Source organism: Muscardinus avellanarius (genome assembly GCF_963383645.1).
Source record: "Muscardinus avellanarius genome assembly, chromosome: 9".
NCBI lineage: Eukaryota > Metazoa > Chordata > Mammalia > Rodentia > Gliridae > Muscardinus > Muscardinus avellanarius.
Genome location: NC_137795.1, coordinates 61,748,423 through 61,769,648, shown reverse-complemented (window position 1 = coordinate 61,769,648; position 21,226 = coordinate 61,748,423). Strand labels below are relative to the sequence as shown.

Below are 21,226 nucleotides of genomic sequence, written 5' to 3'. Positions count from 1 at the left end.
TACCACTCTATATTTTGAAACAGAGTCCCACTGAGTTGCAAAGGTCCTCACTAAGTAGCTGAGGCTGTCCGTGAATCACGATCCTCCTGTCTCAGCCTTCCAAATGCTGGGATTACAAGTGTGTGCTATCATGCCTGGCTTATATTTCTTTCATTCTTTTTAAAAAATAAAAACAATAAAACTTACCACCTTATTTTCTTCCATGTTAAAGTGAATGTCAGACAAATAATAGTAATAGTTACTATTAAAGATTTTATAATGCTCTCGGGAGAATAAGTATATAAATGGTCATTAAACCTTTAATAATTTACATGAAATTATTAACATTTCATATTTTTCCCTTGACAATTACTTTTGTCATTGCCTTGTTGTTCTTTCTGGTTCATAGTAAACAAGATTATGATTATTTTTCCAGAAGAAAACAGCACGGAGTAGTAGAATATAAAAGAAGTTGCATCATGGCATGGTGTGAAACCTACATTCACTATTTCTGTTACCCTACCCTAAAAATCTAACTACCTAAACATTAATAATGTTTTATTTTTATGTTTTTATTTTCATCTTTCTTTTACTTAAATTACCAATTTCTGAGACTCAGAGTTTACCATGGAGCTAAGAAAGAACAAAGGGAAGTAAGCTCTTATTCTTACTTTCAGTTTTAGGTATGAACTCAACTAAAACCCCACACATTTGTAACAGTACAGTCTTCTTGGGGCAGGTGTTTGGCAGTTTCTTTCCTTCCTCCCTTCCTTCCTCCCTCTTTTTCTTCCTTCCTTCCTTCTTCCCTCACTTCCTCCTTTTTCTTTCTCCCTCTCTTCCTATCCTTTTCCTTCCTTTCCTTTGTACTGGGGATTGAACCCAGGGGCATTCTACCTCTGAGCTGGACCCTCAGCCCTATATTATTTTTTATTTTGAAACAGCTTCTCATTTAGTAGCTGAGGGCCTGGCTAAATTGCTGAGGCTGGCCTCAAACCTGAGATCCTCCTGTTTCAGTCTCCCCAATACTAGGATTATAAGCATGTGCCACTATGTCCAGCTAATAAACACTTTTAAAAATTCATAATGCTAGGTGATTTGAAGATCTGAATAAATTTGAATTTATAGGTATACATACCTTTCTTTGAATATGATGCTCACAAAGACCAGATAAGATAAGTAATATATCAGACTGGATTTCTAAAACAATGGCCTCTTCCTTTTCATTAGAGTTGCTTATAATATTTTTAAAGATTCCTGGTATGAAAAAATTAAAGAATATAATGTTAATAGATACTGTATTTCCATTTTGATCTGTTACTGCTTGGAAATCCCTGGCAACAAGCTTCTTCAGCTAGAGAAACTATTGTGGGGGGACTATTTTCACTGCATAGTAACAGAAATTGTGGACAGAGTATGGTAAATAGACACTTTTAGTTCTCCATATAATCAACTGGTACCCCTGCAAACATAAAATGTCTTGAAATAATATAGAGAAAAATTCTAGTATTGAATTAATATCATTAAAGGATACCCTAACAACTTGATACTTTGCCCAATAAATTCCAATTAAACATATACATATATATATTATTTAATTAGGAAGAAATTAATACCTTTGTAAATACATGCCCCAAAGGTCTGATTATAGTTCATCTCATCTCTTCTTCTCATTTCTAACAAATGTGAAAGACCTAAGTATATTTTCCATTTCTATTCTTTCTTTCTGCATTATCTCCTCATGTCTATCTGGAGGTGTCTTCAACAACTTTAGGTAACAGAAATCTACGTCTTTTTAAAAATCTTTTCTATCTAATCAAAACTGCAATGGGCAGTTGCAATGAAAAGATGTGTGTGTGTGTGTGTGTGTGTGTGTGTGTGTGTGTGTGTGTGTGTGTTGCTGGGGACTGAACCTAGAGGCATTCTACCTCTGAGCTACACCCCCAGCCTGATTTTTTATTCTTTTTTTTTTTGCTTGCAGTACTGAGGATGGAACCCAGGGGCATTCTACCTCTGAGCTATACCCCCAGCTCTCTTTTTATTCTTTATTTTGAAACAGGGTCTCACTAAGTTGCAAAGGCCTAAGTAGCTGAGGCTGGCCGCAAACCCAAATCCTCCTGTCTCAGCCTCCCAAGTACTGGGATTACAAGAATGAGACATCATGCCTGGCTTGAAATGATGTTCATAACAAATTTTTCCCTCAAAAAGGAATATGCTTTATGCTTTAAATATTGATTAAAAGTCATTTTCCCCTCTCTGTTAAAGGGGTCACTGTACTTAGCAAGACATTACAGTGCTATTTTTTCCAAAGAAATTACATCCTATCTCCATAGCTGTCCCTAAGAAAGTATTCTTGGTCCTGTGAGGAAGAATTACAGATGGGGGATCAGACCCTACTGAGGACAGCTGCACCTGCTGGAGAGCCAGTGAACGGATATGCCATGGAGAGAGGGGCCTATGTTCCTTCATCAGGAGCATCTTTAAGAAATCTTGTCACCGGCTGGCCACAGGTCTGCTTCCCTTTTCTAGATAATTTTAGTTTCCTTTCTATCTGAGTGCAGGCCTGTAAGTCTTCTCAGAGACTGTAACAGAGTCCATTAATCTGTAACAGAGTTCGTTAATACTAAATTACTTTCTTCATACTTAAGTACCCTTTAACTTTCTGCCCTTTCCTTATTTCAATTCTAAATCATTCTATTTTGTCAAGATTTTTCTTCCTACAATGTAGCATTGTACACATGGCTTCAATGATCTAAACCTCTAAGGTCTCCCCACAAAGGAAGAAGTTCAGACTCTGTTGTTTACCACTCAAAACTCTTTCCAGTTTGGGTCTTGACTATACAATTAACCTTATCTCATCACATTTGTCTTCATAAAACCATACCTCCACTTAAACTGTCTCGGAACACATCATCACACACACACTTCAGCATCATTATCTCTGCTCATGCTATCTTGCTATCTCTTTGTTTGAAAGACTAATCACTTTTCTCTTGAAACAATCTTTGCCCTCATAGGCTCCTATTAAGTATATTATCATATACTTATTTTCTTTTCTTCTTATCAGGGGCAGGAACCTCAGTGTCCTGATCTATACATACCTGTTTTTAATCTCTGTATCTATACAGAAAGTGGCTTTGATAAAAATTACAATGCAATTTAGTCATTACAATGTAATGACTATTTTAAGCATATTACTATAACTCACATGATAGAAATAAACTTCTTTCCAATTAAAGGCAGAAAAACTCTTGATTTTTGTTTTCTCTTCACTAATCCATTCCTTACTCCAGGAAGGTTATATTTCCAGTTAGGGTGGGGCCTTAATACAGAATTTTATACAGTATAATGTACTTGGGTGTAAGAAGATGTACTTCCAGATTTGATCATTTAAAGAAATTTGGCAAGAAGGTAACTGTGGGTGCTTAGCTCCTTTTTTGATATACTTCTTTTTTCCTTACTAGCATTATGATTGCAGGGCTTCATCCCTCTCCATGTATGATGGATAAGAAGCTACTTTAATGAGTAGAAGCATTTGTAATTAGTTGACATCCAGCAATGCTATGGTTTGGATCCTGAATACCCCTAAAGGTCCATGTGTTGAAGACTTGATCCTGGTCAATGGTCCCTTTGGAAGGTGGTGCGTAATGGAAGAAAGTTAGGTTGCTGGGGGGAAGGTCCAGCAACCTAACCTAAGGGGATACAGGCTTCTTCCTATTTCTTATCTTTCACTTCCTGGCCTTCATGAGGTGAGAAGCTTCCTCTGTTAACTTCTCCCATGATGCAATGTTCTGCCACAGGCCTGAAAGCAACAGACCAAGTGACCATGGACTGAAGCCTCTGAAACTATGAGCCATACTAAACTTTTACTCCTTATAAATTTATTTATCTCAGATATTCGTCACAGTAAAAGAAAATTAACACAAGCAGATGATGGCTGTCCCTTTGTATTTTGAGTGGTTTCAGAAACCTCTTGCATACCAAAATCCATGTATAAAATGGTGTAATAGTGCATATAACTTATGCATATCTTATTGTATAGTTGAAATAATCAACTACTTGTAATACCCAATATAATGTAAATGCTATATAAATAGTTGTTAAACCATATTGTTTAGGGAGGGATAACAAGAAAAAGGTTCTGTTCATGCTCAGTACAGACATAATTTTTTTTTCAAATATTTTTAATCTATAGTTGGTTAAATCCATGGATGCAGAACCCAAGGATATGGAGAGTCCACTGCATATAACTTACATGAACAATCATTGAATATGAATGACTGATAAACTTTTCAAAGTCAAGAAAGGCAAGGGCTTGAGAACTAATTTTAAGTGACAACAGACAAAACTGCTTTTGTTTAGGTCTGAATTTTATAGTAGACTCACATATACATGATTTCAGTGACAAGCTGACTTAGTATAATCAACTATAAGTTGAAAAATCAAGGATATTCTGATATTTCATTTCAGAAAAGAAACTCCTATATATCTTTCTGCAAATACAATATACCAGTGTTCTGGCAGGCCAAATGAATTGGAAAATGTAATTTTATCCTCCTTTAAAATGGTTCCAAAAGGCTTGGCATAAGTGATAATCTTATTACTGAAAGAATGAAATAGAACAGTAGTCCATTTAAAAAAAAAGATAATCCTAAAAATGAAATGGTCTCTGAATTGACAAAAAAAAATGTTTAAAGGATTAAGAATTATGATATTTCACTAAAAAGAAAAACTAGTTTATAGGAATAATATGAGCAATAATCAAGAAAATACCCAGGAGTTTCTCAGCCAGAAAGACAAATTTGTAGAAAAATATTCAAACAAAACCTCTAGTGTTAAAAATCATCTAATTTCTTAAGTAAACTCTCATGTTATATCTTACTTATTAGCTGCTGAATTGCCTTCTTTTCACATAGATCAATATTTATCGTCTCATCTTCAAGGTAGACCATGGCTCTCAGGAGTCTTAAACTATAACGCATCTGGGCAAACTTGTTGCCACGGCCACCTGCACCATGAAAACTGTTGCCATGGCTAAAGAATGAATCTGAGGAGAAAAGTTGGCAATTTAATTTATATCAAGAAAATTAAAACACAAAACATTTCAAATGAGCAAAATAATATAACATATCTGCAAGTATAAACAGATGTTAAATTTTTTTTCATATTTACTTTCATTCTTTTTAGAAAAGTACTATCCTTTCCCTTTTCCTTCTAATCTTAAAATATGTACTTTAAAATTTTACTCAAATATATCTCATTGTTTTGCAACTTTCTTCTGTTACTCAATATTATTATTCACATGGTCATAACTAGATCTGGATGATCCATTTTAATTGTTTTCAGTATTCATTTTAAAAATGAATTAAGTACAGTTCACTCATTCACTAGTACAAACAACCACAATGAACATTCTGGTTCATGTCCTCTTCTTTCCACTGAGAAGGGCTTCTCTGGGTGACACCAGAATCATAGAAGGTATACTGTATTTTGGAAAAATTGCTAATGTATGCCAGGAACAGTGACACATACTGTAATGTGACTACTTGGAAGATTGAGACAGAAGGATCGTAAGTTCGAGGCCAACACTGCACTAACTTAGTAAGAACCTGTACAAAATAAAAAAATAAAAAAGGGCTGGGGTGTAGCTCAGTGACAGAACACCCCTGTATTCAGTCCCCAGTAACACACACAGAGCTAAATTGTTTCCCAAAGTTGAGGTATAAATTCAGTGTATAAGTTTGATTTTCCCCCAGATCTGGGGTAGTTAATTTTTAACTTAATTCATATTTCTCTGATTACCAACAGGGTTGAGTATTTTCAAGTGTGTGTGTGTGTGTGTGTGTGTGTGTGTGTGTGTGTGTGTGTTCCTGGGGATTGAGCCCAGGGGCATTCTACTTCAAGCTACTTCCAGCCCTGTTTTATGTTTAGTTTGAAACAGGGTCTCAATAGGTTGATGAGAGTCTCACTACTTGCTGAGGCTTTCCTGGAAGATAAGATGAAATGGAAAATAGAGTATCACTCTTAGAAGACAGTATATTCAAAGCCCAAATCACAGTCAGCAGCATACAGAAGTCATTATAGCAACAAAACTTAAGCATTCAACAAACATGGGACAACATGAAACATCCTAACCTACGGATGAAAGGTATTGAAGAAGGGATAGAGGTACAGACTAAGGGTATTTGTAATCTCTTGAGAGAAATAATTTCAGAGAGTTTTCCAAACATGGAAAGAGACTTGGACATACATGTTCAGGAGACATAGAGAACATTGTTAAGATCACAGAAGAACCTCTCCGCACCCTGTAATAATCAAAATGACCAACATAGAGTCTAAGGAAAGAATCTTAAAAGCAATAAGAACAAAAGAATGGGTGACATATAGGAGCAAAACAATAAAAATCACCCCAGACTTTACAACCCAAGTCATGAATGCTAGGAGAGACAGGTATGATGTAATTCAGACCCTGGAAGATAAAAACTTCCAACCAAAACTGCTATATCCAGCAAGATTGTAATTTAAAATTGATAAAGAAACAGAAACGTTTCAAGATAAGCAAAATCTCAAAAAATTCATGAATACAAAGCCAACACTAGAGAAAATACTTAAAAGAAATAAACCATAAAGAAAAAAACAGAAGCAAATTTCAGAACCAGAGAAGATATGAAGATGATCAGCAGGGCAACTAAGTAAAGAAGAAATAACATTATACCAAACAGAAGATAGAACACAAAATGACAGGAAACAAAATTCATATTTCAATAATAACCCTGAACATCAAAGAATTCAACTCATCCAAATACATGCTGCTTGTAAGAAACTCACCTTACAGCCAACGACACTCATAGATTGAAAGTGAAAGGATGGAAGAAGATATATCATGCTAATGGAGACCAAAGATGGGCTGGGGTAGCAATGCTAATATACAACAAAAGAGATTTTAAGCTAAAACACATCAGAAGAGACAAAGCAGGGCACTTTTATAAAAAGGAACAATCCATCAAGAAGATATAATGAAAGTAAATGTTTATGCCCCAAATGTGGGTTCACCCACTTTTGTAAAACAAACCTTTCAGTACATCAGATCTCAAATAGACCCAAATAAAATAATATTGGGGAACTTCAACATACCTCTCGTTCCACTAGATCGATCTTCAAAGCAAAAGATGAGTAAAGAAACTAAGGAACTAAAGAAAACTATAAACCAAATGGACCTAATAGACAAATACAGAATATTTCAATCAGAAACAGCATACATATTCCACAGCCCATGGCACCTTCTCCAAAATAGATCACATCCTGTGCCACAAAGCAAGCATCATCAGCAAGTTCAAAAGATGTAATGTATTTCCCTGCATTTTTCAGATCACAATGAAATGAAAGGAGAAATCAGCAACAGGAAGACTAAAAGAAACTATTTAAACACATGGAGATTGAATGATATACTACTGAATGATAAGTGGGTAAGATCAGAAATAAGGGGAGAAATAAAGAAATTTCTGGAATTAAATGAAAATAGAGACACAATTTACCAAAATCTATGGGACACTTTGAAGGTGCTATTAAGTTTATAGCATTGAGTGTCCACATAAGAAGAACAGTCGCCAAGTAAACAACCTAACGATGCATCTCAAGGACCTAGAAAAACTGCAACAGTCTAATCCCAAAGCCAGCAGAAGGCAGGAAATAATTAAAATTAGAGCAGAAATAAATGAAATAGAGAATAAAAAACAATTCAAAGAATCAACAAAACAGAAAGATGGTTCTTTGAAAAGATTAATAAGATTGAAAAATCCCTGCCCAACCTAACCAAAAGAAATAGAGAATCAACTCAAATCATTAAAATCAGAGATGAAAAAGGAGACAATCAGCACACACAGTGGAGAAATTAAAAGGATTATCAGAAACTATTTTGAAAATTTATACTCCAATAGATTGGAAAACATGGAAGAAATCGATAGATTTCTAAGCACATATAACCTACCTAAACTGAACCAAGAGGACATAGCAAGCTTAAACCAACCAATAGCAAGCAAAGAAATTGAAACAGCAATAAAAATTCTGCCATCAAAGAAAAGGCCAGACCCTGATGGGTTTCTAGCTGAATTCTACAAAACCTTCAGTAAAGAACTAATCCCAATACTTCACAACTTGTTTTAGGAAATTGAAAAAGATGGAATTTTCCCAAATTCCTTCTATGAGGCCAATATCACATTAATACCAAAACCAAATAAAGATACCTCAAGAAAAGAAAATTACAGACCAATATCCTTGATGAATGTAGATGCAAAAATTCTAAACAAAATACTAGCTATACGTATTCAAAACCATATCAAGAAATATGTGGTACACCACAACCAATGAAAGAAAAGGGACATATGTTTTCTCTAATATGCCCAAACTAGGGATTATTGGTGACACCAGAGGGCCTCCAGATAATTGAGGGGAAACCTCAGCAAAGCCAGAAAGGAAGGGTAGGAGAGGAAGAAGGCTGAGGTTGATTAATAGAGGAGCTACATTCGAGTATGTGTAAAAGTATGAATGTAGCATAGTCAACCTGGATATTCATTTGTTAAGGGGGGAGTGAAGCAGGGGAGGAGCACAAAGCACTGTCTGAATGTATACCATTTTCAATTTGATCCACATAAAAATAAAAATTAAAAAAAGAAAAATAACAAATTATTTTTAAAAAGAAAAAAAAATAGCTGGGCGTGGTGGCGCACGCTTGTAATCCCCGTGCTTGGGAGGCGGAAACAGGAGGATTGCGCAGGTTCGAAGCCAGCTGTGCTGGCGTAAGAGACCCTGTTTCAAAAATATAAAATAGGTCTGGGAGTGTAGCCCGGAGGTAGAAGAAGGGCTTCCAGGAACCCCAGTACCACCACCAAAAAATAAAAAATAAAAATAAAAGAAAAAGAAAAAATATCTTTTAAATTAAATGAAGGTAAAGAATTTATTTTGATCATAAATATGTTTTAGCAGCTAAAATAGTATGTGGTATCTAGTAGACAGTCAATAAATATTTGTTAGAAGAAAACATTAAAATATTGTCCGAATTGTTTCCTTCCTATACACAGTTTTTAGATAAGCCTAATAAATACAAAAATTTTAGTTAAATTTTATGTATGATTTTATTTCTCTTCACCTTAATTTTTTTCTATGAATGTATTGAGAGTTTAACTGGATGTGTAGATTTAAATCTTGACAGGACTCTTGAAAGGCCACCCACCTTCACTCTCACACCATTCCAGAAATGCCAGGACGCGAGCATTTCCCTGGCATGACATGTACTCTTCTATTAGTAGGGGAGCCACGGACGACAGAGTGGCAACTGCATGCAGCTGTAATTCTTCATGCTGTGCTGCGGACCATTCAATTATTTTGTGTTTCTCGGGCTTTTTTAAATAGGTAAACAAAGCCAAAATAACTCGGCCTTCAATTAATAGCTGAGAGAAAGGAGAAAAGATGCTTTGTTAGAGTGTAGTTAAAATATCAATAATCTAAGAAGAGTAGATAAAAGAATTCATATTTGATATCTTATTGATGGTCATTCCAAAATATTTTCTTTTGGAATATCACATCTATGTCAGAAACACAGAAAAACTAAAAAGACAAAACCAAACAAGAGTAACATAGCAGTCAGGATGATCTTCTCTGAGGCTGGAACTTTTTAGCTGACAATTCAAGTATGTATTGATTTTTTGTCTATGCTCCTCATATTTGGACTTCAGCTCATGGTTATAAAACCATACAAGTAGAAAAACTGGGGCAAATAAGCTGCTGGCACATCTTTCCTCACCTCTTTTTTTCAAAGTAAACATTTTTTGTTGCTTGTTTTGTTTGTTTTTGTAGTGCTGAGGAAGAGACCTGGGGCCTTAGGCAAGTGCGCTAACAGTGAGCTACACTCCCAGCCCTCAAAGAAAACATCTCAGGCTTAGTTGTGTACATAAAAAACAATTTTGTCTGAAATAATAGCTATGTCTAATATTTAAACACACAACAGAACTAATACAAACATCCTACCAAATGAACGTCAGTCAGTGAGAAACCATGCTTAATTACATGTCTAGGATTTTAAGATTTTATTGACTCTAACATTTTATTTTTAACTTTTTTTGTGGTACTGGAGATTCAAGCCAGGGGCATTTCTACTTCTAAGCTACATCCATAGTCCCATTTTAAAATTTTTATTTTGAAATGGGGTCTTGCTAGATTGATTAGAGTCTCACTACTTGCTGAGGCTGTTCTTGAACCTGTGATCCTCCTGTCTCAGCCTCCCAAGTGCTGGGATTACAGGCCTTATCACTATGCCTGGCCTGAATCTAAACTTTTAATTAAAAAAAAATGCTTAGCTACTGTAACATTTTGACATACATATTTACATTTTACAAGAGTATAAAACATGATACTCAATTTTACTTAATTTTATATTATTTTGGCATTCTATCAAAACTTTTTCAAAATAACAATTATGAACTATTCTAAATTCTCTTAACTTGTCTATTTTCTAGTTTACATATGCAGAGTTCAAGTTTTACAGTTGAGAAAACAAGAACAACTATTAGTTCTAGCATTACTGTCAGAATTAAGTGAATAATGTTTTTGAAATATTTTGTGAACTGCAAATGATACTGTACATATTCATTAACACCACTATTAGTGGGCCACAAAAATATAACAAAAAACAGCTGATTTTATTGCTCACAAAGTGCTCACCATAACCATTATGCTCTATGATTCTGTTGTCTGTAAAATGGTGTTTGATCAACTAAAACTGGTTTATAAGTTGTAGTGTCAATTGTATTGTCTTATATCTATCATGTTAAGTTATATAAGCCTCTAACAATAAACCATATTTTATTAAATGATTTCCTATTTGACATTTCAAAAATATATTTAGGTTCTATACATGTATATATATCAAGACAAATAATTAAGTTGAAACTATAAAATTTCTTTTTCTGAGATTATATATATATATATATATATATAGTATTACCAATAAAATGCTGAGGTTCCTGTAAATCCTCTTAGTAATTCCTTGGGGTAGGTGTTATCTCCATGCTTAAGTTTAGCTACCTGGAATTTAGATAAACCAAATAGCCCACCCAATAATGTAATTATTTAGTTTCCCTAAATCCCAGATAGCTGGGATTCCACCTGACTAAAGTCTGAAATTCCACCTGACTAAAGCCTTAACCACTATATTAAATTAAACATGCATTCAAATTCCTACTTCTTTTTCCATGAAAAGAGAAAAGGTGAAAAGTGTTTTAAGATTAAAAGGGAAACTAAATGAATTAAACTGTCAGTAATGTGTTTTTCTATCATTTTAATTTATAAAGCTTTTGTTTCAACCTCACAAGAGCCCTGTGAGAAGGATTATGCTCTTTCTTTTACAGACGTAAAACAATTCCAGGAGGTCTAGGTGATTTTGCCAAAGCCACAAAGTAGTAGGTGATAAGCTTCAAGGAAAATTCAATTTCAGTGCTTTTCAAATTGTATCGTGTTATTACAAACAAAATAAAATGTTGAGATAAATTCGTAAATGGTAACAAAAGTTAAATGTTTAGTCTGGGAGGATGAAAGCAGATGGAGATAACCAAGGTTTGAGACTGGGATCGCAGAGGTTAATGATTTCCTTCAGTATCAATCTACCCTTGTTATTTGGTCAGAGATAGACTACTAGACTGGATGGGACTGTATGAATTTCTTTCATTTTGTGTTCTCTTATTCATGAGTTCTAAATATATTAGTATATCTCTTAGCTTCTAGCATTTTTTTTTTTTTTGGTTTATATGATTTTCTAGCTTTTTTTTTTTTTTGGTTTATAAGATTTAAGTTTAGGTACTTCACAGATAACGAAAGAAAATATTTAAAAACTAAAATTCAGAAGTCAGACATGGTGCTGCAATGCCTATAATCCCAGTCCTTGGGAAGCTGAAACTGGAGGACTGCAGGTTTAAGGACAGCCTCAGCAAGTACTGAGAATCTAGAAACCTAGTGATATCCTTTTTTAAAATAAAAATAAGCAAAAAATAGGGCTGGGGGTATAGCTCAGAGGTACAATACCCTTGAGTTCATTCCCAGTAACACACACAGACACACACAGACACATACACACAAAACAAAAACAAACAAAAAACACCCTAGAATTCAGGCCAGTAAGAGTTTGATTCTGCTGTTTATGATAAAGATATAAGTGGATGAAAGATCTGTAGTCATGATTTTAAAACTATTATACTATAAAGTGAGATGATTTTTATTCATTTTCCTACATGATTAATCTTTACCTGTACAGTAGGTAAATCTTTACACAAGATGACAATTATATTGAATAGCAATTTCTTCAACTCAAAATCTTCAGAGGAATTAGAAAGCTTAAGACCTTTTACCAGAGGATTTTGACTTTTAACTGTAAGAAGAAAAAAAGAGTAAAATGAAAGCTAAAATAGTATAAAAAGCTCATCAAGAAAATTATAAGGTTATTATTTTATGATTTTTACCTTCATTAAAGGTTGCAAATAGTATCAAATCCCTGGTAAAGCCACATTCCTAATACACAAAACAAGAAGAAAGAGGAATTAGGATGGAAGTTAAGATACAGATGCCCATATTTACCTATTATTTGCCTTTAACAAATCCTACTACTATAATTTATTTAAATTTGTAAGTACTGAGTAAGTAAAAGATAATTAAGTAAATAATAATTAAGATTAAAAAGATAATAAAGTAAAAGATAATTAAGAAAAGATAATCCAGTTATTTTCTATAGTTTTTCTTCTTAACCTCTGCCCCTATCCCAACCACTCTCATTATATCAAATGTTTGATTGAGGCTTAACAAAATAGTTGTAGTTAACATAAAAGTTCCTAAAGACTGAACAGAATTGCAAACACCTGAGCATGAGAGAACTCACTCCTGACAGCAGCTTCCCAAGGGATGTTGTCTATTAGAGAAAGCTTATGTAGCAAATCCTGGACCTTTGACCTTACAGCTTTATATTTCTACTACTTTAAGATCCATATGGCTTCTTTTTGGTTGTGGTGGCAGTAGTGGTGGTGCTACTTCCGAGCTATACTACCAGCATTATTATTATTATTATTATTATTATTATTATTATTATTTTTTTTTTTTTTAAATTTGGAAACAAGGTCTTGATAAGTTGCTGAGGCGGGATTTGAACCTGTGATTCTCCTGTCTCAGCCTCCCAAGTCCTTGGATTACAGGCATTTGCTACCATGCGTGAATCATAAGAATTCTTTAAAATGTGAGGATGCTATTCCTGTGATTCATGTTCATAATATCTGGATGTTTGCACCAGAAGTAATGAGAAAGCACTGACTGACCAGTGCCTTCCAAATAAAAAAGCAAGTCTACCTATACAATGCAGCACTAACTAGAAGGCTATGTAGGACTGCTTTCTCATCTGTACAGTATGAATTCCATGACTCTAACACTGGGAGCACTTGATGTCCACTGATAGGGGACTGAAGCTTCCACAGCCAGTTCCTTGAAGTACAATTAAGAAAGTACATGGCTGATGTGTGAATATTGAAATCTATTCTAAGACTCAACCAATCAATGGTTTTGTTGTTGTTATTGTTTTGTGGTACTGGGGATGGAATCCAGGGGCATTCTACCTCCGAGTTATACCCCCAGTCCTATTTTTCTTATTCTTTATTTTATTTTATTTTTTATTTTTTTGGTGGTACTGAAGTTCCTGGAAACCCTTCCACCTGCAGGTTATACACTCCCAGACCTATTTTTATATATTTTTATTTGGAAACAGGGTCTCTTAAGCCAGCAAAGCTGGCTTTGAACCAGCGCGATCCTCCTGTCTCTGCCTCCCAAGCGTGGGGATTACAAGCGTGCGCCTTATTTTTTATTTTGAAACAGGGTCTCACTGAGTTGCAAAGGGGTCTCACTAAATAGCTGAGGCTGTCCTCAAACTGTGATCCTCCTGTCTCAGCCTCCCAAATGCTGGGATTACAAGCATGCACCACCATGCCTGGCTCAATGGTTGTGTGTGTGTGTGTGTGTGTGTGTGTGTGTGTGTGTGTGTGTGTGTTTTGGTGGTACTAGGGGTGGAACCCAGAGGCTTTCTACCTCTGGGATATACTCCCAGACCTATTTTCTATTTCATTTGCAAACAGGGTCTCACTAAGTTGCTAGAAGCCTCACTAAGGAGCTAAGGCTGGCTTTGAACCTGTGCGATCCTCCTGTCTCAGCCTCCCAAGCATGGGGATTACAACCATGCCTGGCTCAATGGTTTTTTTTTTTTTTTTTACATTACAAAAAATGTGGAGGCTCAGCTTCTGCAATGGCTGATTGATTCCTATAAGAAAAACCTCCTGCAGTCAACAATTAAACTTTGAACAAAATAATAATAATTTAAAAAAGACTACCTGTGGGCAAGAGTAAGCAGACATAAGATGAAGTTAGAACATGGAAAGAGGGAAAGGGGCTTTGTGAATTCCCCCCCAGCCCCCCTTCTAATTGGCTTTTATCCTGAGAGCAGGCCCTCTTCTACACCTTGTGGGGATTCTACAACTCAGAGAAGAATTCACTGTGGTCTTAGTGGCCTGAAGAATCAAATCAGAGGTGATGCTGGAGAGCCAAGGGTAAACCCCATAAAGGAAAGAGCCAGAGAGAGAGAAATCTTCAAATCACATAAGTACAAAGACTCAATGGGCAGAAGAATTAAATTGGGATTTGAACTTCGTCCACCACAGGGAGGAGTCTAGACTAGTTAAATGCCTATTCATGATAAAAAGAAAAAAATACTTTTCTGAGAAGTCCATCAGAATCCACAGCAAGGATGCTCATAATGAATGAAAGTATAGGAACTCTTGCAGAGGAATACAAACTATAAAAAAAGGAAATACAGAGGAATTTTAAAACTGAAAAGTGTAACATTTGAAATAAAAATATCCTGGATAGAATTTGCAGCAGAATGGAGATAAAAGAAGAAAAGGAGTCAGTGAATTTAAATATACAGATTAATAAAATTATCCAATCTAAAGAATGAGAGAGAAAAATGATTGAAAAAGTAAAGAGAGCCTTACAAACTTGCAGGGAAAATATAAAAAAGTCAAACATACAAATAATTGGAATCCCAGACTAAATTTAAGAGAATGGGCTAAAGAAACACTTGAAGAAATAATCACCAAAAATCATCCAAACTTGGTTAAAGACTTAAATTTACATATCCAGGATATTCTATAAATCCCGAACAGGATAAATACAATGGAGATAACACCCCGACACATCATAGTGAAACTGCAGAAAACTAGAGCAAAAATCTTAAAAACAGCCAGAAGAAAAAAATAATATATTATACATCAGGAAATAGCAATTTGATGAAACAAATACTTCTCATCAGAAACAATGGAGGCCAGAAGAGAGTGGAACAATTCTATTTAAAGTACTGAAAGAGCCGGGCGTGGTGGCGCACGCTTGTAATCCCCGCACTTGGGAGGCTGAGACAGGAGGATCGCGCAGGTTCGAAGCCAGCCTCAGCTACTTAGTGAGGCTCTCAGCAACTTAGTGAGACCCTGTTTCCAAATAAACTATAGAATAGGTCTGGGAGTATAGCCCGGAGGTAGAAAGCCTCTGTGTTCCACCCCCAGTACTACAAAAAATAAAAAAATAAAGTACTGAAGGATAAATTACATACACACATACATATTATTTATTTATTTTGGTGTTGAGGCTTGAATCCAGGACCTCCTGCATGTTAGGCAAGTGCCCTACTACTAAGCTATACCTCCATCCACTAAAGATATTGTCAGATAAAAGAAGACTAAGAAAGCGGGTCATGGTGGCACATATCTATAATGCTAGTACTTGGGAGGCTAAGACAGGAGAATTGAAGGGTCAAGGCCAGTCTCGGCAGCTTAGTGACACCCTGTTTAAAAACAAAACAAAACAACAACAAAAAAGGAAATAAAAAAAAACTAAAAGACTCTGTTGATGTCATTTCTTATGGTACAATCTACTTGTACCATAACAAATGGTAAGGAAAGTTTTTCCAGTAAGAGAGAAATGATGCCAGATAGGAGCATATTGTCAGGACAGGAAAGAAAAAAAAAGATTCATAAGTGGTAAATATGTGTGTAAATGATAAAAATCCTTATCACACTTCCCAATCTGCCTCTACTTCACTGTGTACCAGGTAAGAATGATAAAACAGGAGGAGGATCTCAACATTTCAAAGGTTTGCAAAGGATCCAGAGTGAAAATATAATGTTGATCATCATGACACAATATAACTTGGCATTACCACAAACACATAATTTAGAATGTTTTTATGTCAATGCCCATTACTTTCACAATTAAAACTTACAATCATTGGTGCTCCAGGGTTTTGAGCTATAATGGTAGTGATTACTAATATATCATTTCTAAGTTGGCGATCGTAATGACTGAAGCCGCTCATAAACAGATTTTTAAATACTTCCTTCAAAGCCCTGGAAAACAAAAACTTATTTTAAAAACAACATTGTTATAATCTAAACATTTGTGTCCCTCCAATTTCATGACAAAATCCTAACCCCAGTGAGACAGCAGTAGGAGCGGGGGCCTCTGCGAGGTCAGTGGGCCGTGAGCGGACTTCACAGAGCTCTCTCTGTTTTTCTTCCGTTTGAGGAGATGAGAAGTCAGTACTCCACAGTCTAGAAGCACCCCTTCCCCAGAACTGAACCATGCTGGCACCCTGATCTCAGACACCTAGTTTCCATGAGAGTGAGAAATAAATTACTGTTATTTATATGCCATCCCTGTTACAGTGGCCTAAACTAAGATAGGTATTTATGTGGAAATTCTACTCAACTGTCTATCTCTCCCTTTTTATATTATACTATTCATTAAAAAAAAAATTAGAATCCTTGTCACACTTCCCAATCTGCTTCTACTTCACTGTGTACCAGATAAGAACCCACTAATCCAATCTATATAGAGTATCAAAGTATCAAAGGATTCAATCATACCACGTTAAAACCATTGAAAGTCTTTTTAAAATTATTTAAAGGCTTCTCTTAGGATAAACTCCTATCCTTTTTAACAAAGCGCATCAGGCATCTAGTGTTATAGCCTCTGCTAACATTATTAGCCTTATCTCTTACCTGTTCTTTCTGCTCTCACCATATGAAATTTCTTTCAGCTTTTTTGATTTTCCTAAAGTCTGTTTTCACTCGTTTCCCCTATATAGGGGAAAGTGTGCTCTCTGCATGCACACTTTTCTGAACTGTCAATTCCTATTTATCATCCTGATATCAGATAATGGCTTATTAGGAAGTACTTATTAACTCTTCAAGACTGGGTCAGCTTCTCTGTCCAATAGACATTTGTTGTTTCAACTCTTGGGACTCACTTGTACTTTTTATAACAATAGTATCTTTATTTATGTATTTTTTTAGGCATTCACTCATTCCCAACTTTTGGCCTTGAGAAGCTGCCTTCAGCTGCCTTTAGCCAGTCAGAGCATTTCTTCTCTCTGGTACTGGTAATTCACTCTGTAAGGGGCACTGGCCAACTTTAGGCCATCCAGTGCCAACAAGGACTCAATCTGAAGCTTTCCGTTGAGCATTCAAGGTAGTGAGCCTTCCCTTCTGCTTGATTTGGGTTTGAGATGATATGAGCCTTCACTTTGTAGGTCTCATCATGTGGAGCCTGGGGATGAAACCAATACAGTGGGAGATAGTACAGGGAGATAAAGAGGGATCCAGTCCTGATATTTGCCAAGCCTTGAATAAATCTGCTCCTTCATTTTGTAGTTACATGAGCCATGTATATTCTATATTACAGCTGGGCATGGTGGTACATGCTTGTAATCCCAGCATTTGGGAGTCTGAAACAGGAGGACCATGGTTCACAGACAGCCTCAGCTACTTAGTGAGGCCCTTTGCAACTCAGTGAGACCCTGTTTCAAAATTAAGAATAAAAAACAGGGCTGGGGGTGTAGTTTGGAGGTAGAATGTCCCTGGGTTTCATCCCCAGAACTTCAGAAAAAAAAATTCTATATTACTTAATATGACTGAATGGGGATTTTGGTCACTTGCAGACAAAAATGAATTATTTTGGAAAATATGTAGCATCTTGTGATATCTTCTTTCATAATTTATTTTTGTTTTTTTGTATTGGGGATCAAACTCAGTGGTGTCCTACCTCTGAACGACATCCCAGCCCTTTTCATTTTTAAAATTTTGAAACCGGGCCTCCCTAAGTTGCTGAGGCTGGCCTCACAAACCTGAGATCTCCTGTCTTAGCTTCCCAAGTACTGGGATTACAGGTATGTATCACTACATCTAGATCTTATGTAACATTTCACACTCTTTTAGTTGCTTATTTTTAATTTATTTGACCTTCTCTTTAAGAATAATGTGAATTCTACAAAACTAGACACCATGTATATATTGTTTCCAGGTGTATTTTTATTGCCTAGTGCTAACACTTGCACCAAGCAGATATAATCATTTGTTGAATAAATGAATAAGCACCCTGAAGGCTTACTCACATTTTATTGCTAATTATTTCTTGTAGTATCTGGAAAATATTAAGCCCTCAATAAAGGATTTACAGAATAAATGAAATAGTTTTGAATGTTCTGTTTTATTTTATGCCTATGCTAAGGTATGAGTTAGCCTTAATAAGCTACCGTTAAGACCTTCCACAAAGAAAATAATGGCTTTTTATTATTAAGATTAATTTATACAGTGGCACACCAACAATGTCCAGAAACACAGTCATTACAAAAACTTAACTGAATACAGATTCAAGCAAAGATGTCAGTCATATGATTGGCTACAGATTTACAGTTAAAACCATTCCTATCTAGTCATCTATACTTACAGCAAACATTCCAAGTTACTAAGCTGCTGTATGATTTCCTCTTTTGAAGACTTTTCCAGTAAGTTCCAAAGTATTTCTGATGAGCGAAACAGTAGCTGCCCTGAGGGATCCGGGTCATTGAGATGAGCACAGATTCCACTGGCTGCTTGTGCCTTCACCATTAAAGTACAGTTCACTTCTGAAAATAAAATTCAAAAAATACTTGAAAGATTTATGTTGTACAGTCTTGACACTGTTGGATGGAAACAAAAGTAGTTGACAGTGAAGTGTTCCAATTTAGCAAACTATACAAACCAGAAGTTGAGAGATGCTGCAGAACTTTAAGTACCCAAAGTTTCTCAACAAGTTGATTTTCCAGCAAGATCATTGACTGGACCATGGTTTTTGCCAATCCTCCAACCTCAGCCATTTTAATCTTGTATGATGAGCTAGCTTGCTGGTAACCTAACACGGTTGGTAAATATGTATGGTTATTGTACATATGATCATTATAACAAAGGAATGCATAATGTATCATTCAACACTGTCAGCAACAATAAACTTTTTTAAACATCCCTGTAGTATTTAAAAATTGTATAACATAAGGATGGGCGTACTTTTTCTGTAAAGGGACAGATAGTGCACATTTTGGGCTTTGCAAGTTATAAGGTTTATGTCTCAACGAACTAAGTCTAGTATGTTATAGAGTAATATTATAGCAAGAAGACAGCCACGAACAATTCAAACTAAATAGGCATGGTTGTGTTCCAAAAACATTTTGTTTGTAGGGGGCTACTTTCAGACTGGGTTGCTCCCTGATGTTGCATTTGAAGTAAGACCACAAACTTTAGAAGCATATGTTAAATTCTTAAAAAACAATTTTTATTTTCCAGTAGATATAACTTTCTATAAAGGAAAATGGCATGATTATAAACATTGAATGTTTCTATTATTTGTGACAATGCATGACTTTGGTGCTTTCAAGGGATAACCATTACATGGTGTCAGCAATAAAGAGGAGAAAATGTTAATACTGTTCTGTAAACCCTTGTGAATGTAATGGTATTTTAGTGAAGCTGGATTTTTGCTGATGTCTCACAAGGATTTCCTCCTGTCATAGGTCCTGTGAGAAACACTCCTGTAAGAAGCACTTCGGCATTGCACAGGTGCTTGCCTAATTACATTTAATTAGGGGATTAAATAAAGACCAGAGGGCACCTGCTCACCTGAGATGAGGCTGTTTTTCTCGTATCAATCTTATCTAATTCCCTGATATCATGATTTTGATGATGTCAAAGAGACATCAACTAGATTCCTTAACTTTGCCATAGTACTGAGATATCCATCAATTTGCCCTGGTTTTCTGAATTTGATCTCCGGCCATGACCTGCCCATTCCTGTGTGAGTTCTCTATGGTATGCTCTTAGTTATTCTCTGTAAAAATTTTAACAAGCATTTTAAAAGTTCAAAAGGGAAAACAAAAGTTGCCTACAGTTTCCTCATTTAAAATATAATAGCATTAACAATTTGAAATATTTAATGCTGATTTTTAATGTATGTATATAATTTTTTTTGCGTGTATGTGGTACTGGGATTGAACCCAGGGGTATTCTACTTTTGAGTGACACCCTTAGCCCCGTTTTTTGTTTTGATACATGGTCTCTCTAGGTTACCGAGGCTGTCCTCAAACCTCAGTGATCCTCCTGTCTCAGCCTCCCAACTACTAGGGATTATAGGCATGTATCATCACAATCAGCTAATGTACTCATATACTTTTAACATCATACTGTATATAGAATTTTATATCCTAGTGTAGTCCACTAAAATGTTTACTGGAAGCTTCTTCCTAAGATGTAAAATGTTTTCCAAAATCATGATTTTTATTTGCCTAACAGCCTGTCATGTGGATGTCCCCAAATATACTTTATATTCACTGTGCATTTTTGTTAAATTTGTATATCTATAGAAATATATAATACAATTAATGCTCATGGAGTTGACTCCTATCTCCATAGCTATGTCTCTTTTAACTGCTCTACTGGAGACTTTCTAGCTGTGGTCCTAGATGTTCAGCCACACCCAGCACTTGAAACCAACTGTGACAGTTAGAGTACTGTCTACAACTTTCAGTTTCCAGATCTTGGTCAAATTAAGGTTAACCCCACATCTCTGCACCTCAACACTCCTCTGTCTTAATTGAGACACCATTGTATTTCTTTTCTTCAAGGTATCTGCATTTTGCTAAGGCTGATACTAATTCTAAGCCTGTGCTCTAATTCCATCTTCTTATGCTTACTGTGGAAGTTTTGCCTTCTCACTTCCCACTTGCTAGTTTCTAGCTTCTCTCCTTAAACAAACTTTATTTCCACCAAGCTGAAAAACAACAAAACCCAAACAGTCTTTGGCTTTTCTACCAGGT

General features: G+C 35.6%; 1 protein-coding gene across 1 annotated transcript in view; it reads right to left on the bottom strand.

The window, feature by feature from the left end:
- The window catches only part of CFAP69 (cilia and flagella associated protein 69), a gene marked incomplete at both ends in the record, with an annotated part of 75,275 nt that overhangs the window by 24,488 nt on the left and 29,561 nt on the right, over positions 1-21,226 (bottom strand). The window contains 8 exons of the mRNA XM_080701194.1: positions 1,115-1,233; positions 4,859-5,023; positions 9,206-9,422; positions 12,270-12,391; positions 12,483-12,531; positions 16,325-16,448; positions 18,829-19,006; positions 19,123-19,272. Of these exons, the coding sequence (XP_080557320.1) occupies positions 1,115-1,233; positions 4,859-5,023; positions 9,206-9,422; positions 12,270-12,391; positions 12,483-12,531; positions 16,325-16,448; positions 18,829-19,006; positions 19,123-19,272 (1,124 nt within the window). The remainder of the gene's footprint in view (positions 1-1,114; positions 1,234-4,858; positions 5,024-9,205; positions 9,423-12,269; positions 12,392-12,482; positions 12,532-16,324; positions 16,449-18,828; positions 19,007-19,122; positions 19,273-21,226) is intronic.